Source organism: Athalia rosae, chromosome 3 (genome assembly GCF_917208135.1).
Source record: "Athalia rosae chromosome 3, iyAthRosa1.1, whole genome shotgun sequence".
Lineage (NCBI taxonomy): Eukaryota > Metazoa > Arthropoda > Insecta > Hymenoptera > Athaliidae > Athalia > Athalia rosae.
Window position 1 is genome coordinate 1,886,209 of NC_064028.1, and position 23,150 is coordinate 1,909,358.

General features: G+C 38.1%; 6 protein-coding genes across 9 annotated transcripts; 2 read left to right on the forward strand and 4 right to left on the reverse strand.

Moving 5' to 3' along the window:
- Positions 1-25: 25 nt before the first annotated feature.
- On the reverse strand, positions 26-1,174 carry LOC105685333 (39S ribosomal protein S18a, mitochondrial). Its single transcript, XM_012399315.3, has 4 exons — positions 882-1,174; positions 526-665; positions 323-446; positions 26-240 (listed from the first exon to the last, which is right to left on the reverse strand). The coding sequence occupies exons 1-4, from the start codon at positions 982-984 to the stop codon at positions 128-130; spliced, it is 480 nt and encodes a 159-aa protein (XP_012254738.2). The 5' UTR covers positions 985-1,174; the 3' UTR covers positions 26-127.
- A 1,357-nt stretch (positions 1,175-2,531) lies between these two features.
- On the reverse strand, positions 2,532-7,613 carry LOC105685645 (Usher syndrome type-1G protein homolog). 3 transcript variants are annotated; one of them, XM_020852187.2, is made up of 7 exons: positions 7,179-7,613; positions 6,777-7,019; positions 5,316-5,459; positions 3,632-4,178; positions 3,240-3,554; positions 2,993-3,173; positions 2,532-2,883 (listed from the first exon to the last, which is right to left on the reverse strand). In XM_020852187.2, exons 2-7 carry the CDS (start codon positions 6,797-6,799, stop codon positions 2,627-2,629), a joined length of 1,467 nt encoding a protein of 488 aa, XP_020707846.1. In that variant the 5' UTR covers positions 6,800-7,019; positions 7,179-7,613; the 3' UTR covers positions 2,532-2,626. The 3 variants fall into 3 exon arrangements, with proteins under 3 accessions (XP_020707846.1, XP_012255352.1, XP_048507609.1); XM_012399929.3 differs by lacking the exon at positions 7,179-7,613 and having other exon boundaries at positions 5,316-5,454; positions 6,777-7,172; XM_048651652.1 differs by lacking the exons at positions 6,777-7,019; positions 7,179-7,613 and adding an exon at positions 6,235-6,692 and having other exon boundaries at positions 5,316-5,454.
- A 1,238-nt stretch (positions 7,614-8,851) lies between these two features.
- Positions 8,852-10,091, reverse strand: LOC105685646 (signal recognition particle 14 kDa protein). Its single transcript, XM_012399930.3, has 5 exons — positions 9,965-10,091; positions 9,534-9,806; positions 9,396-9,468; positions 9,206-9,318; positions 8,852-9,124 (listed from the first exon to the last, which is right to left on the reverse strand). The coding sequence occupies exons 2-5, from the start codon at positions 9,555-9,557 to the stop codon at positions 9,008-9,010; spliced, it is 327 nt and encodes a 108-aa protein (XP_012255353.1). The 5' UTR covers positions 9,558-9,806; positions 9,965-10,091; the 3' UTR covers positions 8,852-9,007.
- On the forward strand, positions 9,746-11,972 carry LOC105685573 (uncharacterized protein C14orf119 homolog). 2 transcript variants are annotated; one of them, XM_012399808.2, is made up of 3 exons: positions 9,746-10,044; positions 10,116-10,584; positions 10,708-11,972. In XM_012399808.2, the coding sequence occupies exon 3, from the start codon at positions 10,715-10,717 to the stop codon at positions 11,087-11,089; it is 375 nt and encodes a 124-aa protein (XP_012255231.1). In that variant the 5' UTR covers positions 9,746-10,044; positions 10,116-10,584; positions 10,708-10,714; the 3' UTR covers positions 11,090-11,972. The 2 variants fall into 2 exon arrangements, with proteins under 2 accessions (XP_012255231.1, XP_012255230.1); XM_012399807.3 differs by having other exon boundaries at positions 9,747-10,044; positions 10,116-10,499.
- On the reverse strand, positions 11,595-23,119 carry LOC105685572. The gene is made up of 14 exons (XM_012399806.3): positions 22,785-23,119; positions 22,548-22,698; positions 21,789-22,442; positions 20,345-21,700; positions 18,715-18,861; positions 18,046-18,628; positions 17,718-17,965; positions 17,109-17,642; positions 15,794-17,014; positions 15,206-15,715; positions 14,765-15,129; positions 13,157-14,688; positions 12,818-13,071; positions 11,595-12,706 (listed from the first exon to the last, which is right to left on the reverse strand). Exons 1-14 carry the CDS (start codon positions 22,967-22,969, stop codon positions 12,539-12,541), a joined length of 7,908 nt encoding a protein of 2,635 aa, XP_012255229.2. The 5' UTR covers positions 22,970-23,119; the 3' UTR covers positions 11,595-12,538.
- Positions 19,490-20,331, forward strand: LOC125500153. Its single transcript, XM_048651679.1, has 2 exons — positions 19,490-20,054; positions 20,114-20,331. Exons 1-2 carry the CDS (start codon positions 19,571-19,573, stop codon positions 20,323-20,325), a joined length of 696 nt encoding a protein of 231 aa, XP_048507636.1. The 5' UTR covers positions 19,490-19,570; the 3' UTR covers positions 20,326-20,331.
- Positions 23,120-23,150: the final 31 nt, after the last annotated feature.

Here is a 23,150-nt window from a genome sequence, read left to right on the forward strand (position 1 = left end):
CCGCTGTGAATGAATTAAATACAAATAACGGAGTTTTTTTTTTTTTAATGCTATGAAACACTATGACAGCTGTGATTGATTTATTACATATTTTCTTATCAAAGAATGCCCTGATTTATTGTACATATTAAAATTTATATCTTATAGTTGTTTCATCGAAATAAGTGTTGAATTTTTTCCAGTCCCATCTTCTTTTTGGATCCTTCTTACTTGTTGCTGGTGTCAAGTTTGACATTAGGCCTGGACAGAAACAAATATAAAATAAAAACGTAATTTGAACTAAACTAATAACTGAGAATAGTGAAAGTAGCATTTCAATTACCTGCTTTTTGAGCCATTGCAACCATAGTGGCCACCCTCCCTTGCTGCGTTCTACAAAGCCCTGTGATGCGGCGAGGTAGCATGCCACCATCCGATCTTAAGAATTGACTAAGTATCAGAACATCCTGGAAATTAAAAACTGCGCTACACTCAACATCCAGATGGTTGGACAAATAAGACTTAGAATGCTAAGCTGGGAATTACCGTGTGTTTTAGATCTAATCCCGTAGCACAAAGAGGGCACGATCCTCTTTCTGATTCATTTTTTACCAGTAGCTTTTCTCTAGGAGATGGAACTATCACACCCTCGATAATCAGATTCTTGCCGACTCGCGTTTCTCTGACTGAAAATAGGAGAAGCGATGAGTTGGTTAACCCAAAATAGTTGATAATTTACAAGTAGTAGATTGATATTTGTGAGCTATAAATTATGTTAGTTATTACTCAATGAATGTTAATTGGGAAGACATGAGGTTATGGAATTTGTCAAAGACAGTACAGAAGAGGATATGAGGTGAATTTGTAGGTCTACAGAAATAGTACGTGAGATTGAAACTGACTTTCTTTCACTCTCGCCACTGAAGTCAAAGAGATACATCTTCTAGATTCTGCAGATATTAATGACTTTCCTATCTTCGCAGTCAAACGACAGATCCCTGCCATGATTATTTCCAATTGCAATAGAAGCAAATGTAGTTCAGGGTCTTGCGATACATAAACGAGCACACCAGAAGCACCTAGAGGCACCTCATGCTATGTAATGAAAGGTACACCGTCTCAGATTTATTGCCAATTTTTTTCTGATGGTTTCCCATTTTTCCTGATTTATTTTCGATTTTTTAATGAATTATTCAATTACCCCATCCATCCCGCCGAAAAAGCGACAGGCAGCGCCGAGTAGCGTAACACCGGCCCGCGGCACTTGCCTGAACTAAAATTCCAAGTTTCTTGCCCCTTGACGCACCGAGACCCGCCTTACAGCGGAGGAGTCGCGTGTAATGCGGGTGCATCTATCATCAGGCGCTTTGGACGCGGACCCGCGTGTAATGCGGGAGTGCATATCGCTAGGCGCATCGAGGGGCTGGGGAAGATGCGGCGATGGAATAATTAATGCATTTAATATATCTATGAATTAATCGAAAAATCGGATTCAATCTAGATATAAACTCGAAGTCGTGTCACTCTACCTGCATATCATTGCAGGAAATAAAGGTCTATAAATTAATTGGAAATCAAGTAAGAAATAGATAATGACATGATGATGACAAAGCAGTGATTCTTTATAGGAAGCAAGGGTCTAATTACAAAGTTTAACAACGATTTCGTTGCGAATATCTTCGTGTAAAATGATGAAGACGAGAAGGAGTGAACCCATGGGCCCTTACTTTCAATTGAAACGTCTGGAATTATACAAGTAAGCATTTCAATTCCGTTAGTATTAATCCACCTGTTGCAATCTCTGATACTTCTATCCTTTGTAGTGAGCAGGTTGAAGTTCTCCTCCAAAATGCCTCGGCTTGATGTAAGCAAGGTATTGTTGGATAACATCGGTGTCTTTTATGAATAATATCAGCATGATATTCATATATATATCATTAATTATTCCATCGCCGCATCTTCCCCAGTCCCTCGATGCGCCTAGCGATATGCAGTCCCGCATTACACGCGGGTCGGCGACCAAAGCGCCTGATGATAGATGCACCCGCATTACACGCGACTCCTCCGCTGTAAGGCGGGTCTCGGTGCGTCAAGGGGCAAGAAACTTGGAATTTTAGTTCAGGCAAGTGCCGCGGGCCGGTGTTACGCTACTCGGCGCTGCCTGTCGCTTTTTCGGCGGGATGGATGGGGTAATTGAATAATTCATTAAAAAATCGAAAATAAATCAGGAAAAATAGGAAATAATCAGAAAAAAATACAATAGTAATGATACATTGTATTTTGATCGATGAAACACGAATCTGATTACGAAATTAAGCTACGACTGAAAGCTATGGAGATATTAAATTTTTTCGCACTTTACATAACTAGAGGAAAATTAGCTGTGACTCGATCCGTTAGACAGATAAATTAATTCGAATGGCATCTTTCTGGCTATATATAAACCTATATTCAACGAAATGATCGATTTATCGCAATTTTTTTTCCGCCCGACTGACCTCTGAAGATGGATCATGTTGTCCCAACGGGAGATGATTGAATCAATTAATTCATTCAATTGATCATAACTCTTTATTCAATGCTGTAAAAATGATAAACTTTGTTTTAAGTTCTCCTGATAACAAATAGGGGAACCAAACCCCTCTTTTCATAATCTGCTGTCCTCAATTACTTCGGACGGATTTTCTAAAGCACGTTTCCTCAATGCTATCGCATTGATCAACTTTCGTCTTGGTCCTAGAGGTAATTTGAGAGCGAGAACATCGGCTTCGGTTAACAACATCAAGGCTTCCAAGTCGATCTGCTCCGCCTCCAGCACCGTGTGAATTGACGACAAGTTATTAGCTACCAAAAACCGCTTTAATGGCGTCCATTCTTCGCTGACCTCCTCCGTCTCGTCTTCGTCTGTTACAAAGAAACGTAAAGTTCCATTACTCGACTTGTAGCTTACGGTCATCCAAACGGACTTTGATATAAAATTCATAAATATTGCTCCTCATTTTTACCAACTAACCAGATATCAAATCATCGTCCCACGTACTCTGCCTACGTGCCAGACTACCTGCGCTTCCTATGCTAACTTCTTCGTTGTTATGGCTACTCGTCCCATTGTTGGAGTCATGTTGTTGAGGTACATTTCTGCTGTCCAATATATCCGAAGGACCAATCGGTATGGCGTCGAGAGTCGTGGTGACCTAGGGTTATCGGTTAAAAAATAACAACCACAGTGAGGGCCGAAAATATGAAAAAAGCGAATTTACCGATCGTCTGAAAGCAACAGATCCAAAACCTGGTCTGTTGAAGATGCTCGCTGGTTGTTGAAGTAGGACAGTATCCCCGACATTTGCGCTATTGATTACGTGATAATCATAATGTGGTTCCTCTTCCTGTTTGATCCGATCCCCGAGGAGGTCAGGAGTGCTTTTTGCTTTGTTCAGGGTGCCCCAAACGTCTGATATTTTTCCACGTTTTCCAACCTGCTGACTGTGAGTTTCATAGGTCCCAACGTACATGACTTCAGAGTCCCTCCGAAGCCCGGTGAGACTCCGGACTGAACGTTTTCCGTCCATCTCAATCTTTTCATTCAAAGATCAAGAATTTAGTGTCAGAAAGAACAAGAAAATAATATAATTGAACTACGCTTTTCCTTTACCTCTCCAACTTTGAAATCATCAGCAGCTTTTCGCGCTTGTATTTTTCTACCAACCGCACCGCCCTGTCTCTTGGTGCCTCCGCTAACTATGTCGCTAAACGTAGGCGAAGGTTTTATCTTCCCTCTGAAAGTTAGTATGCTAGGTCTATGAGGAAGGATCGCTGGTTCTGCAGAGTCGATGTCCATCATCCTCGTTTTGTCTTTTAATAATTTTTTATGTTCTTTCTCCGCCCTGATCTCCGCCGACTTTTGCCTTTTAGCGTACTCCTTCAGTCTTTTCTCTGCCTCTTTTTCAGCTCTTTCTCTCAACAGTTTCGTTTTCTTCCTGTTGTTCAACTCTTGCTCCGCTTGGGCCAAGTCGAGATACTGCAATATTTCATCGCGGCCATTTATCGCGGCCAATTCTCTCGCCGAATGCCTGTCGATATCCAACGACCATATATTTGTACCGAATTTAACCAGGAAGTTCACGCAAAAACGATGTCCCCGTGCAGCAGCCAAGTGAAGAGCCGTGTTGCCAAAGTAATCTGCCTTGTCCGGATCTCCCCTGAAATGATCAACGACCCCAATTAGGCGTATCGATGACGTTATTTGTGATCAGCTAGCAACGAACTACGGCAGATCGATATAAGTCTGATTGTGAGCTCATGTTCATCAAGCAATAATATCTATTTGAATTCTAAAGCGATCCGATGGATCGAAGGATTGAATATCGGTAGCAAATATATCTATGGTAGCAGGTAGTTCAGTCCATAGAAACAAGGTATGCGATAGTATTTCTTGTGCATTGCAATTATAACATCGATATCTGCGATATCACCGAAATTCTTATCGTCGAGTATTTTATATCCTGATAAGCTTGCGCGTCAATTTAATCATCCAGGCTGACATGGACGGCGTAAACTTTTCGTACAGGTTGACCACGGTTATCGTCATTATTATGATTAATATTGTTATTGTTACTGTTATTATTTTCATATGGAATCGTAAACGAAATGTAATTACGAAATACATCCGGATCAAACAAACTTTAGTTGCAATCAATTTCTCTGTTCGAATTACGTCAACGAAGCGTTTGAATCGACCTTGTGCTGCATAATTTGAAAAACAAACGCAAAACTGTAGCAATAATAATATTATGGAATGCTTTATCGCAATCGATACGAAATTATAAACATTTATATACATATAATTGAAAATACTCATCAATTGCGACGACGTCATTTCGTGCTATCAATTATAGAAGAAAAATACATAAACCGGAAATGCTACCGATATAAAAATTTGATCGTCTGTCTTGTGATCTCATACTTTTATTGTCCGCATGATTCGGAAAATACCGAAAGCGAATGGAACAACAAAAATTGAATGAAATTAATTAACGATAAAATTAATAGAAAAGACAAGAGGTATAAATAAAAATTATAATAACGACGGTCATCGGACGCTTCGCGCTATACATACGACGATAGCGTATAACACGCTTCAGCTGCTTTCCTGTAACCTTCGCAACCTTCAACTACGGAATTATTTTACCATGATTATTATCCAAGTGCTGAATTGTTTCACCGCCATATGCGATAAAAAAGAACCCAGCTACGGTCAATAAAATTAATGGAACGAAATAAGCATCGTCGTTGGTCCGTTTGAGCTCTTTTTCTCAATTGAATGGTGAAATAGATACCCTCTGGCCACCAAAAGTCTCAGGGCGTCGATATTCCCTTCGAAAGCTGCCCACAGCGTAGGCGTCATGCCTCCTTCATCCCGGGCGTTGCAATCTCTTCTCGTTGCTTCCTTCAGAATCTCCAGAGCTCCGTCTCTTGCTGCCCTTTCAGAGAGTGAGAAAGAAAAAAGGAAAATGAAGAAAAGAATTTATCATCATTCGCAATTATTCGTAAAAGTACAGATGTACCGACAGATTGATTAATTAGTCAATTAATTTGTAATGAGATCTGTTCTACCTCAGAATTCGTAGAAAATTATACGAACATTATTTGCAGAAGCGGCATCAGCCTCAAGGCAGCAGCTTTCTAGAGAGCGAATTTGCGATAGGATCAAGAGTATAATGTGTATGATGACGTATAAACTTGTTGTGTGATGTAGATGAATAAAATTCTGGAGTAAGTGAGTGTGACTATTGTAATTATAAGTCACTTTTCTTATTCATATTCAACTAGCGGGTATGATGTACTGCAGGTACACGCTTATAAATTAATTATTATTCGGTGTCGCGCCCTGATTTTCACTTAAAATTTTAATTACTGCGATCATTCTCATCACCGATGTTCACGTAAATTCGACAAGTAAGATCATCTCCGATTTCAATCAGTTTTCATAGACACGCGATTGCAGCTCATTTATTATGTTTTTCCAACGTCCGGTCATCAAAATCTACCTGAGAATTTGGCAATTCAAAAAATCAATTCATACCCACCTGGTTTAAAGGGATTTGATAAATACCTTTGTGGTATAAGGGAATAGCCGGAAATATACCAATAGTCGACCGGTTGATAATTTGTTCATGTTTAACCGTTACGCTTCGATTGATCAGTTAAAATAACACCGTAGGGTCATTGTTTTTGTTATTATTATCATTTCAATACCTACGTAGGGTTCAGGTATGCGAACGATCATAATTATTCTACTCCGGATCACTGTAGTATATAAAAATCGATTCAGATTGAAATCCGAAGCAAGTTTTACTTTTCAATCCCGCGTGTGTTGGGAAATTGTTGAACGAGTTATACAATTTTTTTTCATGTGAAACATTAATTACAAATAGGATGCGAGTATGTAACTCATCGGTAATAATCGTTATTCGATCGATAAGAATTATCTCAAAGAATTATCGTATGCGATAAAAGCGTATATATATAACGCATTTGGAACGGATTATCTAAAGGTTCTGCGTTGCAACGTTAAACAGAAATGATACAAGAATAAAATCATCAAGCATTGATTGTTCTGATATCTTTTCGATTAGAATTCTTGGAATCAGGTTTCCAGGTTCAGTTTGCGATACTATTTGGATGAACTAGGAACAGATAAATTAATTTTTATGATCGCTTCGGTGAAATTTGATGGAAATTTTCTCGACGCAGGGCGTATAAAATTACAAATATTTTGTAGGGATAGAAAAACTTACTTGTGATATCGTTCCGATGACATTTTCAGATGATTTCGAGCTTCGAGGAAATCGTAATTCTCTTATACATAAGTAAACTTTAGGTGGTATTATATTCGGTTCTCCGATACTTCTCGCCAGCTATTTCTTCCATCCGTTGCACTTTCATTTACATTGAATCATATTAAAATAGCGAATAATTGCACTAAATAACGATCATTTCCATCCACGGTCTATCTAGAGAATGCAATTTCTTACCGAGAACTGAAAAACACAATTATGACAATTGAAATAAAAGTACCCCGCGTAAACGGTTGCACCAATAACGCCGGTATCGTAGGAATTAAAAGGTATCAAATTATCTCGAAAAATATAAATCATTTGCGACTATTACCACTGAGGTACAGCCTCTACTAAGTTCACCTGAACACTGAAGTTGTGCTGACAAAGGCCAACAGTTGTGCCCACCTTGGTCACCACAGCTATCTTTCTCCAGCTGGGTAATTTCACAACTTCCTTCCTCTCTCTCCCCATTTTTTTCCTTCTTTCCTTCCATTATTTTTATTTCTCATTCGTGGCTGGCTACCACCTGTTTTTTCACTACCTGAAACAGGTCCTATACTGTTTTACGGGACAGTGGGAGTCGTGGTTAAGAATTAAAAATGTAATAAAAATCGCACACTAGCTCGGTGTCGGTAATACAGTGGGACTACTTTGAGTCAATGAGACAAAGCGCATGGAATTGCCGATTAACTTTTGAATCTTGATGAATGATTGTTAAATTTTAGGAAGGATCATAACGCGTATCTCGAATCATAGGAATTTGTCTTCTGAATTCTCCGAATTCTCGTAAAATACCTGGAACATATACTATAACGAATTCACAGCTGTTCTAATAGATAAAAATATTATCTCATCAACCTCCTGCAAGGTAAACGAATGTTGCATATTTTCCGTTGACAATCAGGAAGAGATATTTTCATCAACTTACCCGGTAGAGCGTTATTGGATGTTGTAAATTATAAAAAGAGGGTTTATACTTCATAAAAGCAGAGAACGAATAAACAGAACGGGGTATCTGATTGGCGGATGAATATCAAAGTTCAATAATCTTTGTCCTAAAATAACGAAATAGCAGCCTGTGAAACAGAAATAGTAACACAAACCTAGAACAGGGAATTAAAACCTGTGAGTGAAATTTGTCCTCGCTTATTGTTTTGTCATTAAACCTGACTCGTTAGCGTAAAAAGTTATGGTGTAGGAGAGCAAGGGAAGCTTATTGTACAAGGACGGGTGACTATTGATTTTGTGACTACAACTCTAATGTTGATATTAACTTCCCACAAAGTTTATGGTAGGTTTACGATCGTGGTATATAAACTCTACAGCTTAATAGAATGCCATCAGTTCATCATCATTTCACGTGTCACCTCGACTCTCTTGTTAAAGAAAAAATACCGCTTCAAACATGGGTAAATATATTGCAGAAAACTAACTTGATTGAAAACTGTCTTACAACAATCTGGATGGTGTGTCTGTAACTGAATAAATAATTTTTTTAATTCGTGAAAAACTTTCCACAGAAGGATTCCGGGTTCTTTTAATAATTCTTGCAGCTATACTATTGGATCACACCGATGCTCAGCCTATAGATAAGGTGGACAACTGCCTTCTCACATGTGATTATTGTTTTAAGGTAAGACATGATAAAAAATCAACGGTGAATTAACCGAAAGTCTAAAGAGTATACTAACAGTCATTATTTTCCCTCGTAATAGGGACAAGTACTGCTGAACTGTGCCAATGAATGCTTACTGACTGAAACGACAGAGATGAATTCTCTTTGGACCATTGTCTGTCCATATTTTGGAGTCCTTGAATTCGTGAAACGTTAAATCATGGCTATGAACTGTAACGTCGCTATATTACCTCTCCCATTATTTTATTCACATATTGTTAGGCAGATAGCCGCTGCAGATTGTAATGATTAAATATATAAATGATATAAATAAATAGATGAATCAATAAAGAACTAATCAATTCTGTTGTCACTCTTAGAAAGCTATCCTTGCTTTCGAACAAAAAATATCCTTAGATTAATCAAGATGTACGCCTTTATTAACCATGCATTTTTCCATGCACAGCTCAAACATGAGGCGTGAATATCGCATAATATATTGTACAAAAGTGGATTTGATAGCACTGTAGAAAATGACTCATATCACGATAACATTGAAAATAGACTAAACCTGTCAATGTGCCTTAGGTTTTGCCGATTTAGTTTTCTTAAGCTTTCTGAGACCATTTATATTCGCCTTGAAAAGACTCCAATATGCTTGTTGGAATTTGTTCACATCCTTGGAATGGATCTGAGAAAATGAATGAGAAACAGTAATTTGAATTTGTTGTTCAAATTGGCATTGCCTTGGCGCGTTTTTATCATTACTCACAACTGTGGAAATTTTCTTAGAGCGAAGAGAGGCCCGCACCAAACACAAAAATTCAGTTGGAGTTGGTAAGGCAGGTCTGCCTTTACGAGGTACAGGTTTGTCATGCCCGTCGACTGAAATGACATCGTATGATTATAGATAATTTATTTTCTAAATATTAATCAATGATTTAACACTGCTCGCTACTCACAGCGTTTCATTGTCAAAACGACAGATCCTGAAAGTCGTGACTTGTCAAATAGTCGAGTCAGCTCTACTAGAAACTGAAATTAATTTTTTATTAACAATTCCCTGGGCAGCCAAAGTTAACATTTTCATTCATAATTACCACATCATTCTCGAGTAAAACCATTCCGTCGATATAACATATGCTCTACGCGAACACGTTGAATACGAATCGTCTATAATCTACTCGTCGCAAATTTGTGGTTATGTGAAATGTAAGGTAAGAGTGGGTAGGTAATCAAGTCTGAATTCGTTGGTAATCAATTGGTAATCCAAGTGGGAAGACGAAGAAAGACTGCGTGGTACCACATTCCTCCGTAGTGGTATGGTATGCGCGGACGGGATGTTCATAGACAAGCAAATGAACATTTAACCTCTGAAACAATTACCGGCATAGGACAACAAATGGTCAACGATTTTACAGTTGCTCACGATGACAGACTCACGTGTTATAATTAAAATATCACACAAGAACGATATTATCATGAACGAAAATTTCAGGGTTGACACAAACGATCTGGCAGACCTAATTACCGTTTTAAAGAATGCCCAGCAGAAGACAAACGAATGTCTGACCAGGTTAACGGAAGAGACAGACGTTACTTCTCCGGGAGGTAAAGGCTTCACTTAATTTCTGATGGTATTCCAAAATTGATAATATTATTGATATCAATCTCCTGTGCAGATGAATTAGATGACAGTGATGAACACGGCGACTCTGATGTGGAGATCTCAGCTGAGAATGAAAATGACATCGCTTCGAAACGTCCTAAGTTGAAAAATTAGACAATGCTTGATTATACTATATTTTTGAAAAATAAACAGTGAGAAAAAAAATAATGGTATTCCGTTCTTGATTTTTCTATGTGAAATTTCCCTCCTTCAGTGGTTTGTTCAACCGTAGAGAATGCTGTAATTTTAGTTGTAACATAGCAAATGGCAACCGTCCACGAGTCACAGCCTCCATTCGGTAAACGTAAATAAACAAGTAAAACAACAAACATATTACCGTTATACGTTACAGACGGCATTCAGACAGCAACAGCCACGTTGATAGAGTCAACAATAGGTGAGGCATTTATTGAAATTGAATTTCTATCATCAGTCTTGTCAAATTCTCAGAGGGTTGTTAACCTAGGACTTTGAGTATTGAGGTACCACGTAATTTTCTAATAAATCAATTATCTCTTCCCAAATAATTTAGATATTTTGTTAGCATTAGAACGTTCATTGTAAATTTGTCAATGAAAATAGTATTTCTATATTCTCATTTCTAGATGAAAAATGTCTGCATTGCTGTCTAACCAAGCTCAGCTGCAATACGTGGTTCAATGGTTCACAGAGTGGTCGGAAATGCAGCGTGGAGATTTCCTAGATATTTTGTTAGAGACCTGCGGTCAGGGGGCTTTGGTCAATGGGCTTGTTTCCAGTCTTGAAAATTTAGCCTGCAAAGAGAATCCGAATAAACCACCCAGTTTGTTCGAGTGTCGCATTAAGGTATACAGAGAATGGACTCAGAACTGGACGTCACAAGAAAAAGAAAACTTGCTGTCCACGATAGAAAATTTAGATCCCAAGTTCGCGGAAAAATATCAAGAACGAGTGAAAAAATGCGAGAAAAACGGTGATGTTGACAACGAAAGAAATGAAGATGAGTAACTATATATGATTGCAGCTAGATTTAGGAATTAAGAAAGCCCTGATTTACGTAAATGCCAATATCAATATATGCAAGATTGTTCGATAGCAGCATGACAAACCTCAAGATAATTCACCGATAATGAACTGAATGCTTCTTCAGTGGAATCATTCCCAAGATAAAAAAAAGAAATAAAATTCAGAATGAGAATCAAGCAATGATCTTTGATCCAATCAAGTTTAGCAGTCTTTCTTTTTCTAGGAAAATCGCGCACATTCCAATTTGAGAAATCAAACTACTTTACATGCATGTAAATATAAATTGTACATGTAAATCTGATTGTTATTATTACTATATTATTACTATTAAATATGGCAACTAATATTTTATATCGTTGATATTTTATAACGACGTAATAGGTTTGTTTGTATACCGATTGTTGGTTGAGATAAATTGATCAGCTCTTATGAAAAATGAAAAACAAATCAGGAAACTTTTAGAAAAACAATTCGGCAAAAATGATTATTACAGCTGGCTTAGAAGATTTATTTCTTTTTAGCCACAAACAATTGTAAAGCTCTATTATGAATAACATTATCAAATAGCTTTGATGTAGGAGTTCGTTTCTTAGTTATTTTTTTTTTTTTTTACATATACATGAAGTGAATTAAGTGCAACGGCTATTGCAATGAATAAATTAATAACGAAATAGTAGATGATTAGACTCACATCCTCCTCGTTGGAGCTGGTACAATTGATGAAAGAAATGATATACTTCACACCAATACCTCTAATAACATTCCATGTAACATTAGCACCAAACATTGCTAGAAAAAAACGTAATTGACATGCCTGACAAAATATAATCATGTATCAAATGAATAAAGAATATTTATAATTTAATTCTAAGTGCATTTACCATTCACTGATTTGTCATACCTCTGAAAAATCAACAGCAATCCAATTCCAGTGTACGGATAAAAACAAATAACCCATAAAGCTAGGAATGTACGATCATTCGGTTTTCATTATTCAGTTCTTAGAATCTATGGCTGTTTTTGGGGTGTAAAAAACATTGTTGTACACCTAATCGTAGCTCGCTATTGCTAACGAGATTTCAATATCCTTCTCGAGTGACATAGCTGACCAAGAGAAGGTCGGAATATATCACAGCTAATCATATACCTATAAATATTTGATCACTTATTATCTACAGCAGATATTGTATAAACGTGAATAAATCTTAGCAAAATAAATTAATATAATGTGTAATAATTCTGGAGAGGTATCGCAATGAGCTACTAGACTAAGAAATATATTCGATACCAGTCAAAGATACAAGACTCTCACAGAATCGCTTGCGTCAAAAATCGGGCGTGGAGATAAATTTTCAATATTTAGTAATCTCAGATTGAAAACCTCATTCGTTCAACACCTACAAATAAAGTAAGCAAAAATGATCAGACTTCTCATGATTTCTGCATTTTTTGAAGCCATTTGGCGCATATGGCTTTGATAGCGTGCTGCTGCAACCTGTCTGCTTCTTTGAAAATTTTTTTCACATCCTGTGGCCTTGAATGCCTCACTGCCAAAAGGTAGGCTGCCTTTAACTGCCGGCTCTCAATACACATACTTATCTGTGGAGAAATGGTGGCGACTCTGTTATTAGTATTCCTGTATTTTGATTATCCAAGATTCCAAGTATGTGTAATTGATACTAATAAATGAATACGATGATAAATTCTTACCTTCAGTTCAAGATCTGTTATCAATTTTATAAGAGAGCTGACTCTATCTTTTGAGCTGGATTCAGATTCGTTCCGAGAAGAGTTTAAAAGTAACTTGACACAATGTGCCAAGACACGATCGGATAAAGCATTGGTATCTGGGGCTCCTGAACTGCGACAACACTTGACCAGTTGTTCGACAGAATTGATTTTTTCTTCAGAAGCCAGGATATGCCCTGCCAAAGAGTAAACCTTTTCCGACCGCAGATTATAATCTTTGAAAAAAAGTATTGAACATCTCTTGAGTAGCTTTCAGAGTTTTTGTGGTATCGGTGCAATTTAGCAGAATTAAAAAGTTACCTTGAATTATGCGAAAAGCGATACCGAAACCTTCCTCGACATCGCGACCGCATAGTATAGCTAATACAGCCAATTGGGTTTTTTGCAACTGGGTTCCAAACAGAGTAGGTAATTCCGGAAACTTTGAGCTATCATTTTCCATGCTTGAAAGGTCCATCAAGAATTTATTCACGTTACGTCCCTCCTGTTCGCTGTAGCGCAAAAATTTTGCTATCTCCATCTGTCTTGAAATGGTATTGATGTGCCTGTCGATATCGGATAACTCAAGTTCCAGCGTAAGAGCACTTTGTGCACCATGAAGGGAACTGGAATTTTTCCGTCGTTTTGGACCAAAACTTTGTTGTGCCTGTAGTTCCATTTCAAGGTGTTTCTGAGCTTGATTCAAAAAATTAGATCGATTACACAGATCCGTATAATCTGTAGCTCTGTTAATATAGAAGCGTATGCAAGACATTGAAGCTCTGACGTGATCCTTGATGAATATTTGGAGCTGGTAGAGAGTGTTCAGCAACTTTCTCGTCTCTAAACTGTGACACGTGAAGACTAGATAACTTTTCCAGATAGATAAATTTGGATCTTTCGCCTTTATAGCTTCGTGCAATGTCTCAACGCAACCATTCTTCAAGCAGAACAAGTAGACGCTATTGAAAAAGATTTCAGGATCAACCTTGTTCTCCAAGACATGAAGTAAACAGTCGTCATACTTTTCATGCTTGACGAAAAATTCCAATATCGCAGAATTGCTTCCATAAGAAAGCAAATAGTGCAAACTTTCGTGGTAATAAGCGTTATCTGCGTTAGTAGTTGGTTCAAGGTAGTGGTAACGACCCTGACTAATCGCTTTGATGTTATTCAATGTAACGGAAATGTCATGAGCGGTAAATGATTTGGCGGTGGCAGTGCGTCGGGATTGTCTATTGAAAGTAGAGCTTTCAAGTATCTGCAGGATTTCAATTAACAGAGGTGGATTTTTCGCAGGTCTTGTCTTTTCTCTGGTGATTTTTTTGGAACTTGTAGCAGATGCGTCAGAACCCTTATCCGTTTGAGAGTAAGATGGCAAAAATACCCAGTCTTCGAAAGAGTCGGCGGATACCTTGTCCAAACAATGGGCAAATTTCTCTCTTGCTTCATTGTAGCACCCAACTTTTAGATACGCCTTACCCCAGGCAGCCCAAACTCCTTGACGATCTAGACCAGCCTTTGTACTTACATCCAGCGCAAGCACCCACTGTTCTTTTTCTGTCAAAAAGTCTCTCAATCTTCTGAGAGAATGTTCATCTAACTGGTGGGATGGAATAAGAGCCGAGCAATCCGACTGGACCAAAGTCGCAACGAGATCCATATGAGAAAGTAGACTATCGCAATTATCCAAACCGGTGTTTAAAGATAGCTTGGCGCACTTGACTTTGGCAGCCACTAAGAGAGATTGAATCATTTTAATGAGCAGATTGTAATCCACCTCTGGATTCGCCCTTCCTGAACCAACGGGACGGAGAAGTTTTTTTATTTCGTCACACCGGTCCAAGAGAAAGCTGTGGTGAGATACATACTGTGTAAAAAGAAAGTTTACCACCACGTGAATAATTGATTAATAGATTGGGATCAAACCTCGCGTAAGCCTTGTGATCCGAGTGGAGATTGAGGATAGCCAGGCACAATGAGACGCTGGGTGCGTGTTCGAAGGAAAATTCATCCCTGATCGTTTGATTGTGATTCTCGTTTGTGGTTAATCTCCAATAATCGAACGCTTCGCTGCTGGGAGTAGAAGGGGTTCCGAATTGCTGCTGCATCCGCAAAATTGTTTCTCGTTTACAATCGTCACATACTCTAACTTGTACGGAGTCTGGATAAGTTGGTACTCTCATGCGCTGTTGTGAACAAACGGCGCACACTACTCGTCCACATCTCCTACAGTGATGACGTCGGTTGAACATCGAGAAAACTATGGACTTGCAGCAGCTGCATACCCGTGTCTGTTGAGCACGTGAAACGAAAATTTTATACAAGGTTTTGACGACACATTAAAATCAGAGAACGGAATGATTCTACCTTATCATTTGGGACCCAGTCGTCTTTTGTTGGTACTCTTGAGGGCATCACGAACTCGGTATTATCCATATCAGTGCTCATTGAAGAAGAATCCTTAGATCTAGACTCGATGTTATCGCGTTGTAGAGCGACTCTGAACTCCAATGACTTTCCTGCGTAGTATCTGACTAACTTGTCGATATCTTCTCGGGAAATTTTCGACTTTGGCAGGTCTTTGGATATAGAGCTGAGAATTTTCTGAAGTATTGCAAACTTGCTATTCATCAATAACTGCTCCAACATTAACAACGGCTCTTTCAACAGATGGATAAACGACGATCTTTCTTTATGCTCGATCCTTGACAATATCTCAATGCTGATCAAGATCTTGTGATGTTCCACCGAATCCGCAGGCTCACATATTTTCAACAGATAACCGGCGATAAATTTCATTGCAGGGATCGATTGCAATTTCTCAATAACGCTATTGCATAATGTGGTCACGTAGGTGGACGGCAATACCCGCAAAAACTGAAAAAAATACAACTATGTAAGAAATAACCATGAATAGCTTGATAAATTTAAACAAATAGAAGATTAACATCCAACCTTGGTTACTGGCTCGAAATCCTGCCGGTCGTTTTCCAGCAATCCAATCAGAAGATCTTGACTAACGAGGGATTGCAATTCATTTGAAAAGGCGTGATACTCAAGCCACTCTAAACAGAGTTCAAACTTGTTCGCTTCGATTAGAGATTTAACTATTTTTAGCGGATCCGATTTATTTGCACTACTGGCAATGCCATACCAAGTGATATGTTCAGTTTCCGGATTATTTGCAAAATGAGGTAACATTTTACAGAAGGCTGTTACCCTGCAAAGGGTTGCTTTCATCTGCATTTTTATGTGTGAAGGAAGTTCGTCTCTGTCACGGTGATTCAACACATAAGTCAAAGCTCGTTTACATACCGTGACGGACCATTTTCGCAAATTTGACAAAATTGTAGCCGTTAGCATGTGGATATTTTTTAATTGGCGAAGATATTTTAGCACCTCTTCACCGTCCAGTCCTTGTGTAGCGATTAAGGTGCTCAGTACTTTATCTTTCAAAAATTGTATCTCACTGTCACATTTGGTGAAATTATCCGGCAAACAATTTATGAGGTCTAAGCAATGCTGCCATTTCTCTTTTTTTACCAAGGATTCGAAATTTGTCCAGAGCTCCCTGTACGACACGTTTTCGTGCATTCCAACAATTGCTTGATTTTCATCGAAACTATTTTTTAAAAGCTGAGCCCACGGTGATTGTAGGAGGTTCTCGAGACAAATACAGCGCTCCGCGTTGCCAGAAATCGTTGGGATTTTCTCGTTAATTCTTTGCACTAGGTAAGACAAAAGCCAACATCGGCCTTCTAAATATTGTAACAATTTCGCATCAATGGTTCTACTCTGCGGCACCGGGATAAGAGGAAGATTGTGTGTTTTAAAACGTAAATTTTTGTTGCTAGCTAGATAACTAAACTCATTTTCCGAATAATCAAGTCTAAATTCGTACTGATGCAGCGGCGGTCTGTACTTGAACTCCAGATTTCTTTCGCTCGTATTCAGTAATCTGCGTAAGGTAAAACTTTCATCGAAATTCGAGCCAAAAGTTTGATGGGCAAGACTGGCATTTTCTAGCAGAAAATCTTGGTATCGACGAACAGACTCTGGCAGCCAACAAAAATCTATCTCCGTACCATCGTTAGCTGGCTCTATACAATGGTAGCAAGCAATACAGTTCTGAATCGAAGCGTTCAAGTCTTGATCTAACTTCTGTGAATCGTATAGCTGGATGAACAAAAAATTAAAGACATCAATTATTAAAAAAAGGGTAATAGCAAACAGGGTGCGATCATAGCTAAGAATCAACAAGTTGAATTACCTGAACGGCTGGAGATCCGAAAAATTCGTTAGCCATTGCAAAAATCACCCTAGGATCTTCTGGAATATCCAAGTCTTGCCATGCAAGTTCATTAATAGCTTCGATTTGTTTAAAAAATTCCAAGTCCCAAGATAAATTTCCAAGTAATTTTGATCTGAGGGTAGTCAAAGTAACCAATCCTAGATCACCGACTCGGTAAGCTATCTTCATTGTGGAAACAATGTGCTGAAGCCTGTTGCATGGAGGATTTCTTGACCAAATGGTTAATAGAGAGTGTAAAAACAGGAGGTTCCAAAGGTTCAAAAAAAACGTCAATGTTTCATTCCCAGCAGATAATTCACATAAGTCCAAATTCACAAGGGAAGTTGTTCTACCAAGAATCTCTTGGATCTCAGAGGTGTTAGATAAGTTTTGAAGATCTGCACAACTCAGTATGGATTTGTTGGGATGAACAGATTTAACTGTATCCAAGAGTAAGGTAAGAATTTCTTTAAGACATTCATTTGGATGCTGGGGCCCATATTTTTGCGAAATCTGTAAGTTGGGATTTTGCGCTCAGTAATCGTAGGAACTAGGGATTGGCTGAATGATGATATAAGGAACACTCACCATACTTGTCGAAGTCTCATTCAGTATGATGTAACCGTGTGAATGTGCTGCGTTTGTCGCTATCGTCTCTGAGAATGAAAAGTTTGGATAGCAGCTGACAAGGATACTGTGCGCTAAATTCATTCGAAGGTCTTTGGCAATGACTTCAAGTTCTTCCACTTCCACTCCAGGCTCAAAAAATCGATTCCCGAGGTAAGCATGGATTGGCACTTCCAGCATACTGTACAAACTTCCAGCAAAATTTTCGTCTAGATTTGAAGATAAAAAGTCAAACTTGATAAATGCTATGAATTTATCATTTATTCAAGATTTTATGGATCATGCTCACCAACGCTTTTTGGGAGAATAGTTTCAAGAATGCTTAAGTGAGTGAAGATCTGGCACAAATAAGGTTTCCCATTACAAAGTGCCGTAAGTTGTTCCAGGTTCTCTCGCTCAGCAATCAGACTTTCACGCCAAACTTTTTTTTGTAAGTTTCCTTTCTGGGCCTGCGATGCGTTGAATTTTTTTACAACGTTTTCTACCTCATTCCAAATCTCCATTTTCTCGTTATATTTTTGGATTGATAACGGTATAGCAGAGTCACAGAGAATGACTGGTAGCGATGAGTTTAGTTTGCTCTGATATAATAGTTTGGTGACTTTAGAAAAGTATGTGGAGTACATAGTCGTATCGATCATTTTACATGACTTCAAATATTTGGCTGCTATCTCGCAGGTGTTGAGTGAACAAGAATGTGAATATGCAGTCGTTAGAGCAATATCCAGAACAGTCAAGGTAAGGATTTCGTTTGTGTTAGCTTCATCGGGATTTATCAAAAGCATAGTCATTTTGTTCAACGCAAGGAAGGTCTCCAACTGACTTCTCAAACGTGAAGTTTGAATTCCTCCCTGAACCGCTTGCCGTATATTCTGGAAAATAGAAACGATACTACTATACCATTACATTATTAATGATCTTCTTCTTTTCCCTTGAATAAAATACTTTGATGAGATACCTCAAGTGTTGACATTTGTGCATTTTGATCGACAACTTCAGGTTGATCATTGTCTTTGATGTAGTCCTTCATTTTTTGTCGAAACTGGCTGATTGCTTTTGACAGCCGTACTTCACCATCCAACTGGGAATCACTTGCATTAAAAATCTGAAAAATTGAATATGAAATCGTTGAAATCATGTTGTCAGAAGGTTACTTTATGGTGACAGGATTGATTGGCAATGCGATTTTATATGTTTCTGATTGTGTTCGAAGTTGGACTGCAATGTGTACATTCGTTTTGGCCACCTGCGTACAAGGTAAGATAACTCGAGATCGAATTCTGTTGGTTCTAATTCACGGTGATTAATCTTTCATTTGTGTACAAAAATTAGGTAGATCTAAACGACAGAAAAGTATTCATAATATCGTCAGAGGACGGGATAGATTACGACGACGAAAGTGAAATGATACAAGATTCGGATTTGGCGCAGTTTGAATCACTTGCCAATGAAGAAGACAAGTACAAGCCTCTGCACTCTCATGTTGAACGCTACAATCAACTAGCAACAAGAACTGCTACCGAGTTTGCCGAAGCGTTTCCTATGCTTAAATCTAATCTGGAAGACATTCACAACTTTGTAGAGGAAGCAAAACCCTTTGTTGCTGGCTTCAAACATAAATTCGATGAGGTAACGATTACTTGAACAACCCTTATTTTGTTTTCAATTAATTAAGCATCCACAATTCTTATCAGTATGATTTTGATGACTTGGAAGAGCGTGTTTTCGGAGCTGTGAAAAAAAGGCGGAATATATCAACTCATTTGGCTTGGCAGACTCCTATACCCTCAAATCTATGGGAAAGTTTCAGTACCATGAATAATGATGCTATACGACAAATGAGACAAATAACGGATCAAGAACATGAAGAGTCTTCAGAAGGCACAGAAGGCACGACAAAAACATATAACAATCATAGTGAAAAAATAAATGTTAGTTTGGAGAAGCAATCACCAGATGAATACGATTACGACTACCACTTATTTAAATCTGAATATTTGGAGCAAATTGAATTCAGTAAAATGGATAATAATACTTTCAATTTCACCGAGAATGAGGTACCAGAAGAATCTGGAGAAGATGCTCTTAAGAAAATTATAAATTTTAAAATGCCGAGGAATTGTACACGCGAAGAATTAACTGAATTTGGCGCAAGGGCTCTGGAATGTTTAGCTTTTGACTACAAACATACAAAAGATAAAAAAAATTTAAATAGAATATTATACAGGACTTGGATCATCCTGAGAATATGGATCTGTATTTATTTATGCATTGCCATTCTTTGCTGGTGTCAAAAAGGTAGACACCGAAAAACTTGCAAATTAAACCTATATTGATGATGGGCTAATATCTTACAGGATGGTGCTGCTGTTGCTTTAATTGCGCCTCTTGTGATCCAATGGATAAAATTCTAACAGCGAAGAAGTATTACGCAGAAAATCCACCGGGGATTTTAACAAAATATGCAGACAGCAATGTGGCAAAAGATGCCAAAACTACAGAATTTGAACCGACTCTTTTCGAGCTTGAAGCTTACGAAAAGTTTGAGTCAGCTATAAGAAATCTGTGAAAAGAATTTTTTCACTCACCTGAATGACTTGTTGGGCCTTTTCAAAGTCACACTTAGACAGACATTGTCTGATTAGGTTTTCTTTTGAAGAAAGCATCAAGTTCAGAATGTATGAATAATTCGAATTAAAAGTAAGTTGGTTTGGAGATTTTTCAGCTATGCTTCGTTTCCTGTATTTTCTCCGTGTTCCTGCAATACTGTTGTTAGCATTAACGGACTCAGTGTCAGAAATGAAGTCTGTTTCTGACTTGCTGTCGTCATCCCTCAATGAGCTATCGGCTAGGTCATAAAATATTGCTTTGTTTCTGAGCACTGTTGAGGGGTTGAATTTTTTGTTGAGCAGTATTTCAGAGAAATCGAAGACTTCTGGTGCTTCTGATGAATCAGCTCCAGCATCTCCCATTTTTTCAACAAACTCAGGGCCTGTTACAATTCCTAATCTCCAAATCGCATCAGCCACGGCTTGATCAATGCTGGTTAATTTTTTTTTAATTTCCACAGAATCAGAGGATTCTAGGTCGCTCAACCCAGTGCATTCGGTTTGAGCATCCGAAATTGCGCTTCCTAAATAGTGTAAGAGATCCCTAATAATGTATTTATTACAAATAAATCCTGAATATATTTGCTTATAATCGGCAACCTGTATTTTCCTGTCATCCATTTCTTCCTCTCTTTCTTCATAGTTTGAATCAGCACCAAAGTCATTGCTGCGCAGAAATAGCATTGAAAATATGTTTTCTATCACTTCCAGTTTTAATTGTAATGGAAACAAATTCTTCAGTGACTTCTCCATGGCTTTCAAATATTCTGAAACGTCCTGAGCTCTGGATAGGTAAGAATCGCAAATTATAATCGCTTTCAATGCGCATAGCATAGCATGATACGCTCTAAACGTTGCTGCAGACTCTGGAGAAGTTTGGAGGATCTTTTCAACTTCTTCACAGGGTACCTCGTGTATGTTAACCGACGCATTCAGAGTAAATAGAACTCCATGGTTCAATAGTAACGACAACACAGATTTTATTGTCAGATCCTTTTTGAATTCATGAGCGAATTCTTGATCAGAAACAACTTTTTTGTTTTTTAATACCCATTCAACAATATCCAATTGATGTTCTGCAGAATCATTCAATTTTTCCCAGACTTCATCACCAGCAAAACAAGTACGGCATTTTTCCAACAAAAACCTCAACCCACTGCATAAGTTTGTAGTGATCTGTTCGTCGGCATCACCCAAAAAGAGGCTTGAAGGTCCCAAAATGTCACTCAAGGTTTTAAAATATAGAGTTCCCCAGAGTCCTTGTAAAATTGGTACGGATAGGAGCTGTGAAACTTTTTCCAAATAGCCATTTGCCAGAAAAATACAGCAAATATCCTAAAATATGAGAGCAGTCTGTATGCAGTAGATATTATTACAACGTATCAAAAACAATCTAGTGTATCGATGAAGAGAAAATTTTTACCAATATGTCAAGGAGCCAATGTCTCTTATGCTTGATCATTCGATAAGCTAACTCTTTCGGATTGATCTGCACATCACCACCATCGGAGAAAATGAATATCGCATTACTAATTGCCAAAGCATTTTCCAAGTTATTTGGGAGCTCTGAGCGCTTCAATTTGTCGTCTACAAAGTTGTTCCACTCTTTCAAGAACTCACTACTCTCCCTGGCATAAAAAGCAAGCTCAATATCACTGGTCTTACACTTGTCAAAAAGTGCAGGAAACAACCAGGCTTTAAGTTTGTCATTATTTTCCTCAGTTAATTCCATCTTTGATAATATGCTGAGCAGAATTCCATAAGCTGCTGTTTCACTGAGTCTAGAATTTCCCGAAACACATAAACGCCGAGTTTCAAGCTCCGAAGAACCATGGCGGGATTTTTTATCGCCTACATATTTTTTCAGGGTATTGATATAGAGATTCTGAAGATCTTGATCACTTTGTTGAAAATAAGGTGACCAAACACAGAGCAAACTCTTTACAATACAGCAAGCAAGCGCGGGATATTTTTCCAAACATCCTTCTAGAAATATTAATGTCTCGTCTGAAATTTTCCCAATATCTTCTTTTATATTTTTGGCGTCTGAGACATTGTTGAATAGGTCAACAAGCTCCTGAAAGTATTGAGAATGTAAATGGGAATATCAGGAGAGTCAAAGTTACCTATAAAGCTGTGAAAAGTGATACTCAGAGTTTCAGCCAAACACAAAGTGACTTACATTTTCCACATTGCTTGGTATAGACTCAGTGATCAATTTCAGCACTAGAAAAAATTTTATCAAATCAGGTCTTCCAGCCAAACTGTCAACATGTAGTAGCTCGAGTATTTTCCATGCGATCCAATGATATTCGTATCCAATTTGAGATTGTCTGTAATAAGTCGAAGGTTCAGTGATATGACCTGTTGTGAACTCTGTCGAACTAAAAAATAGAAAATCGCGACAAATTCAACTTACATTTTACTCTGCACCACAGATATTAATTCCAATATTTTATCTCGAGTATAATGATCAGGTAGGGTATCAATTTCCTCGAGCAAAACCGCCCAAGTAGTATACCATAACCCTGACAGTGCGCACTTGTCAATTTTGAAGACCGTCGAGTTTTCTTTCATGTTTAATCGGCTTGTACTTTCACTCATCTCAGCAATTAGGATGAATCAATTATGATGTGTGAATCTGAACCAGACCTCCTTTCCAACCATCTGGAATCACACGCGACTAATTCATAACAAATTTGCACTTTCCAACGACTTTGCACCATGTTTTCCTTTAAAGAATTGTCTTGACTCGCGAACACTCGCGGTTTTTGGAAGTAGAGGG

Excerpts from the sequence above, each read along its gene's own strand:
- LOC105685333 (XM_012399315.3), bottom strand. The coding sequence starts at position 984 with ATGGCAGGGATCTGTCGTTTGACTGCGAAGATAGGAAAGTCATTAATA. Across the intron at positions 666-881 it reads AGTGGCGAGAGTGAAAGAAA|TCAGAGAAACGCGAGTCGGC; the intron begins GTCAGTTTCAAT and ends TCCTATTTTCAG. Across the intron at positions 241-322 it reads TGCAATGGCTCAAAAAGCAG|GCCTAATGTCAAACTTGACA; the intron begins GTAATTGAAATG and ends GTTTCTGTCCAG.
- LOC105685645 (XM_048651652.1), bottom strand. The coding sequence starts at position 6,265 with ATGATCGTTCGCATACCTGAACCCTACGTAG. Across the intron at positions 4,179-5,315 it reads AGACTTTTGGTGGCCAGAGG|GGGAGATCCGGACAAGGCAG; the intron begins GTATCTATTTCA and ends TGATCATTTCAG. Across the intron at positions 3,555-3,631 it reads ATGATTTCAAAGTTGGAGAG|ATTGAGATGGACGGAAAACG; the intron begins GTAAAGGAAAAG and ends TTGAATGAAAAG.
- LOC105685646 (XM_012399930.3), bottom strand. The coding sequence starts at position 9,557 with ATGGTTTTACTCGAGAATGATGTG. Across the intron at positions 9,469-9,533 it reads TTTTACTCGAGAATGATGTG|TTTCTAGTAGAGCTGACTCG; the intron begins GTAATTATGAAT and ends AATTAATTTCAG. Across the intron at positions 9,319-9,395 it reads CGTTTTGACAATGAAACGCT|TCGACGGGCATGACAAACCT; the intron begins GTGAGTAGCGAG and ends ATGTCATTTCAG.
- LOC105685573 (XM_012399808.2), top strand. The coding sequence starts at position 10,715 with ATGTCTGCATTGCTGTCTAACCAAGCTCAGCTGCAATACGTGGTTCAA.
- LOC125500153 (XM_048651679.1), top strand. The coding sequence starts at position 19,571 with ATGAATAATGATGCTATACGACAAATGAGACAAATAACGGATCAAGAA. Across the intron at positions 20,055-20,113 it reads TCTTTGCTGGTGTCAAAAAG|GATGGTGCTGCTGTTGCTTT; the intron begins GTAGACACCGAA and ends AATATCTTACAG.
- LOC105685572 (XM_012399806.3), bottom strand. The coding sequence starts at position 22,969 with ATGAGTGAAAGTACAAGCCGATTAAACATGAAAGAAAACTCGACGGTC. Across the intron at positions 22,699-22,784 it reads TCTGTGGTGCAGAGTAAAAT|ACAATCTCAAATTGGATACG; the intron begins GTAAGTTGAATT and ends GACTTATTACAG. Across the intron at positions 14,689-14,764 it reads GATCACAAGGCTTACGCGAG|CTTTCTCTTGGACCGGTGTG; the intron begins GTTTGATCCCAA and ends ATCTCACCACAG.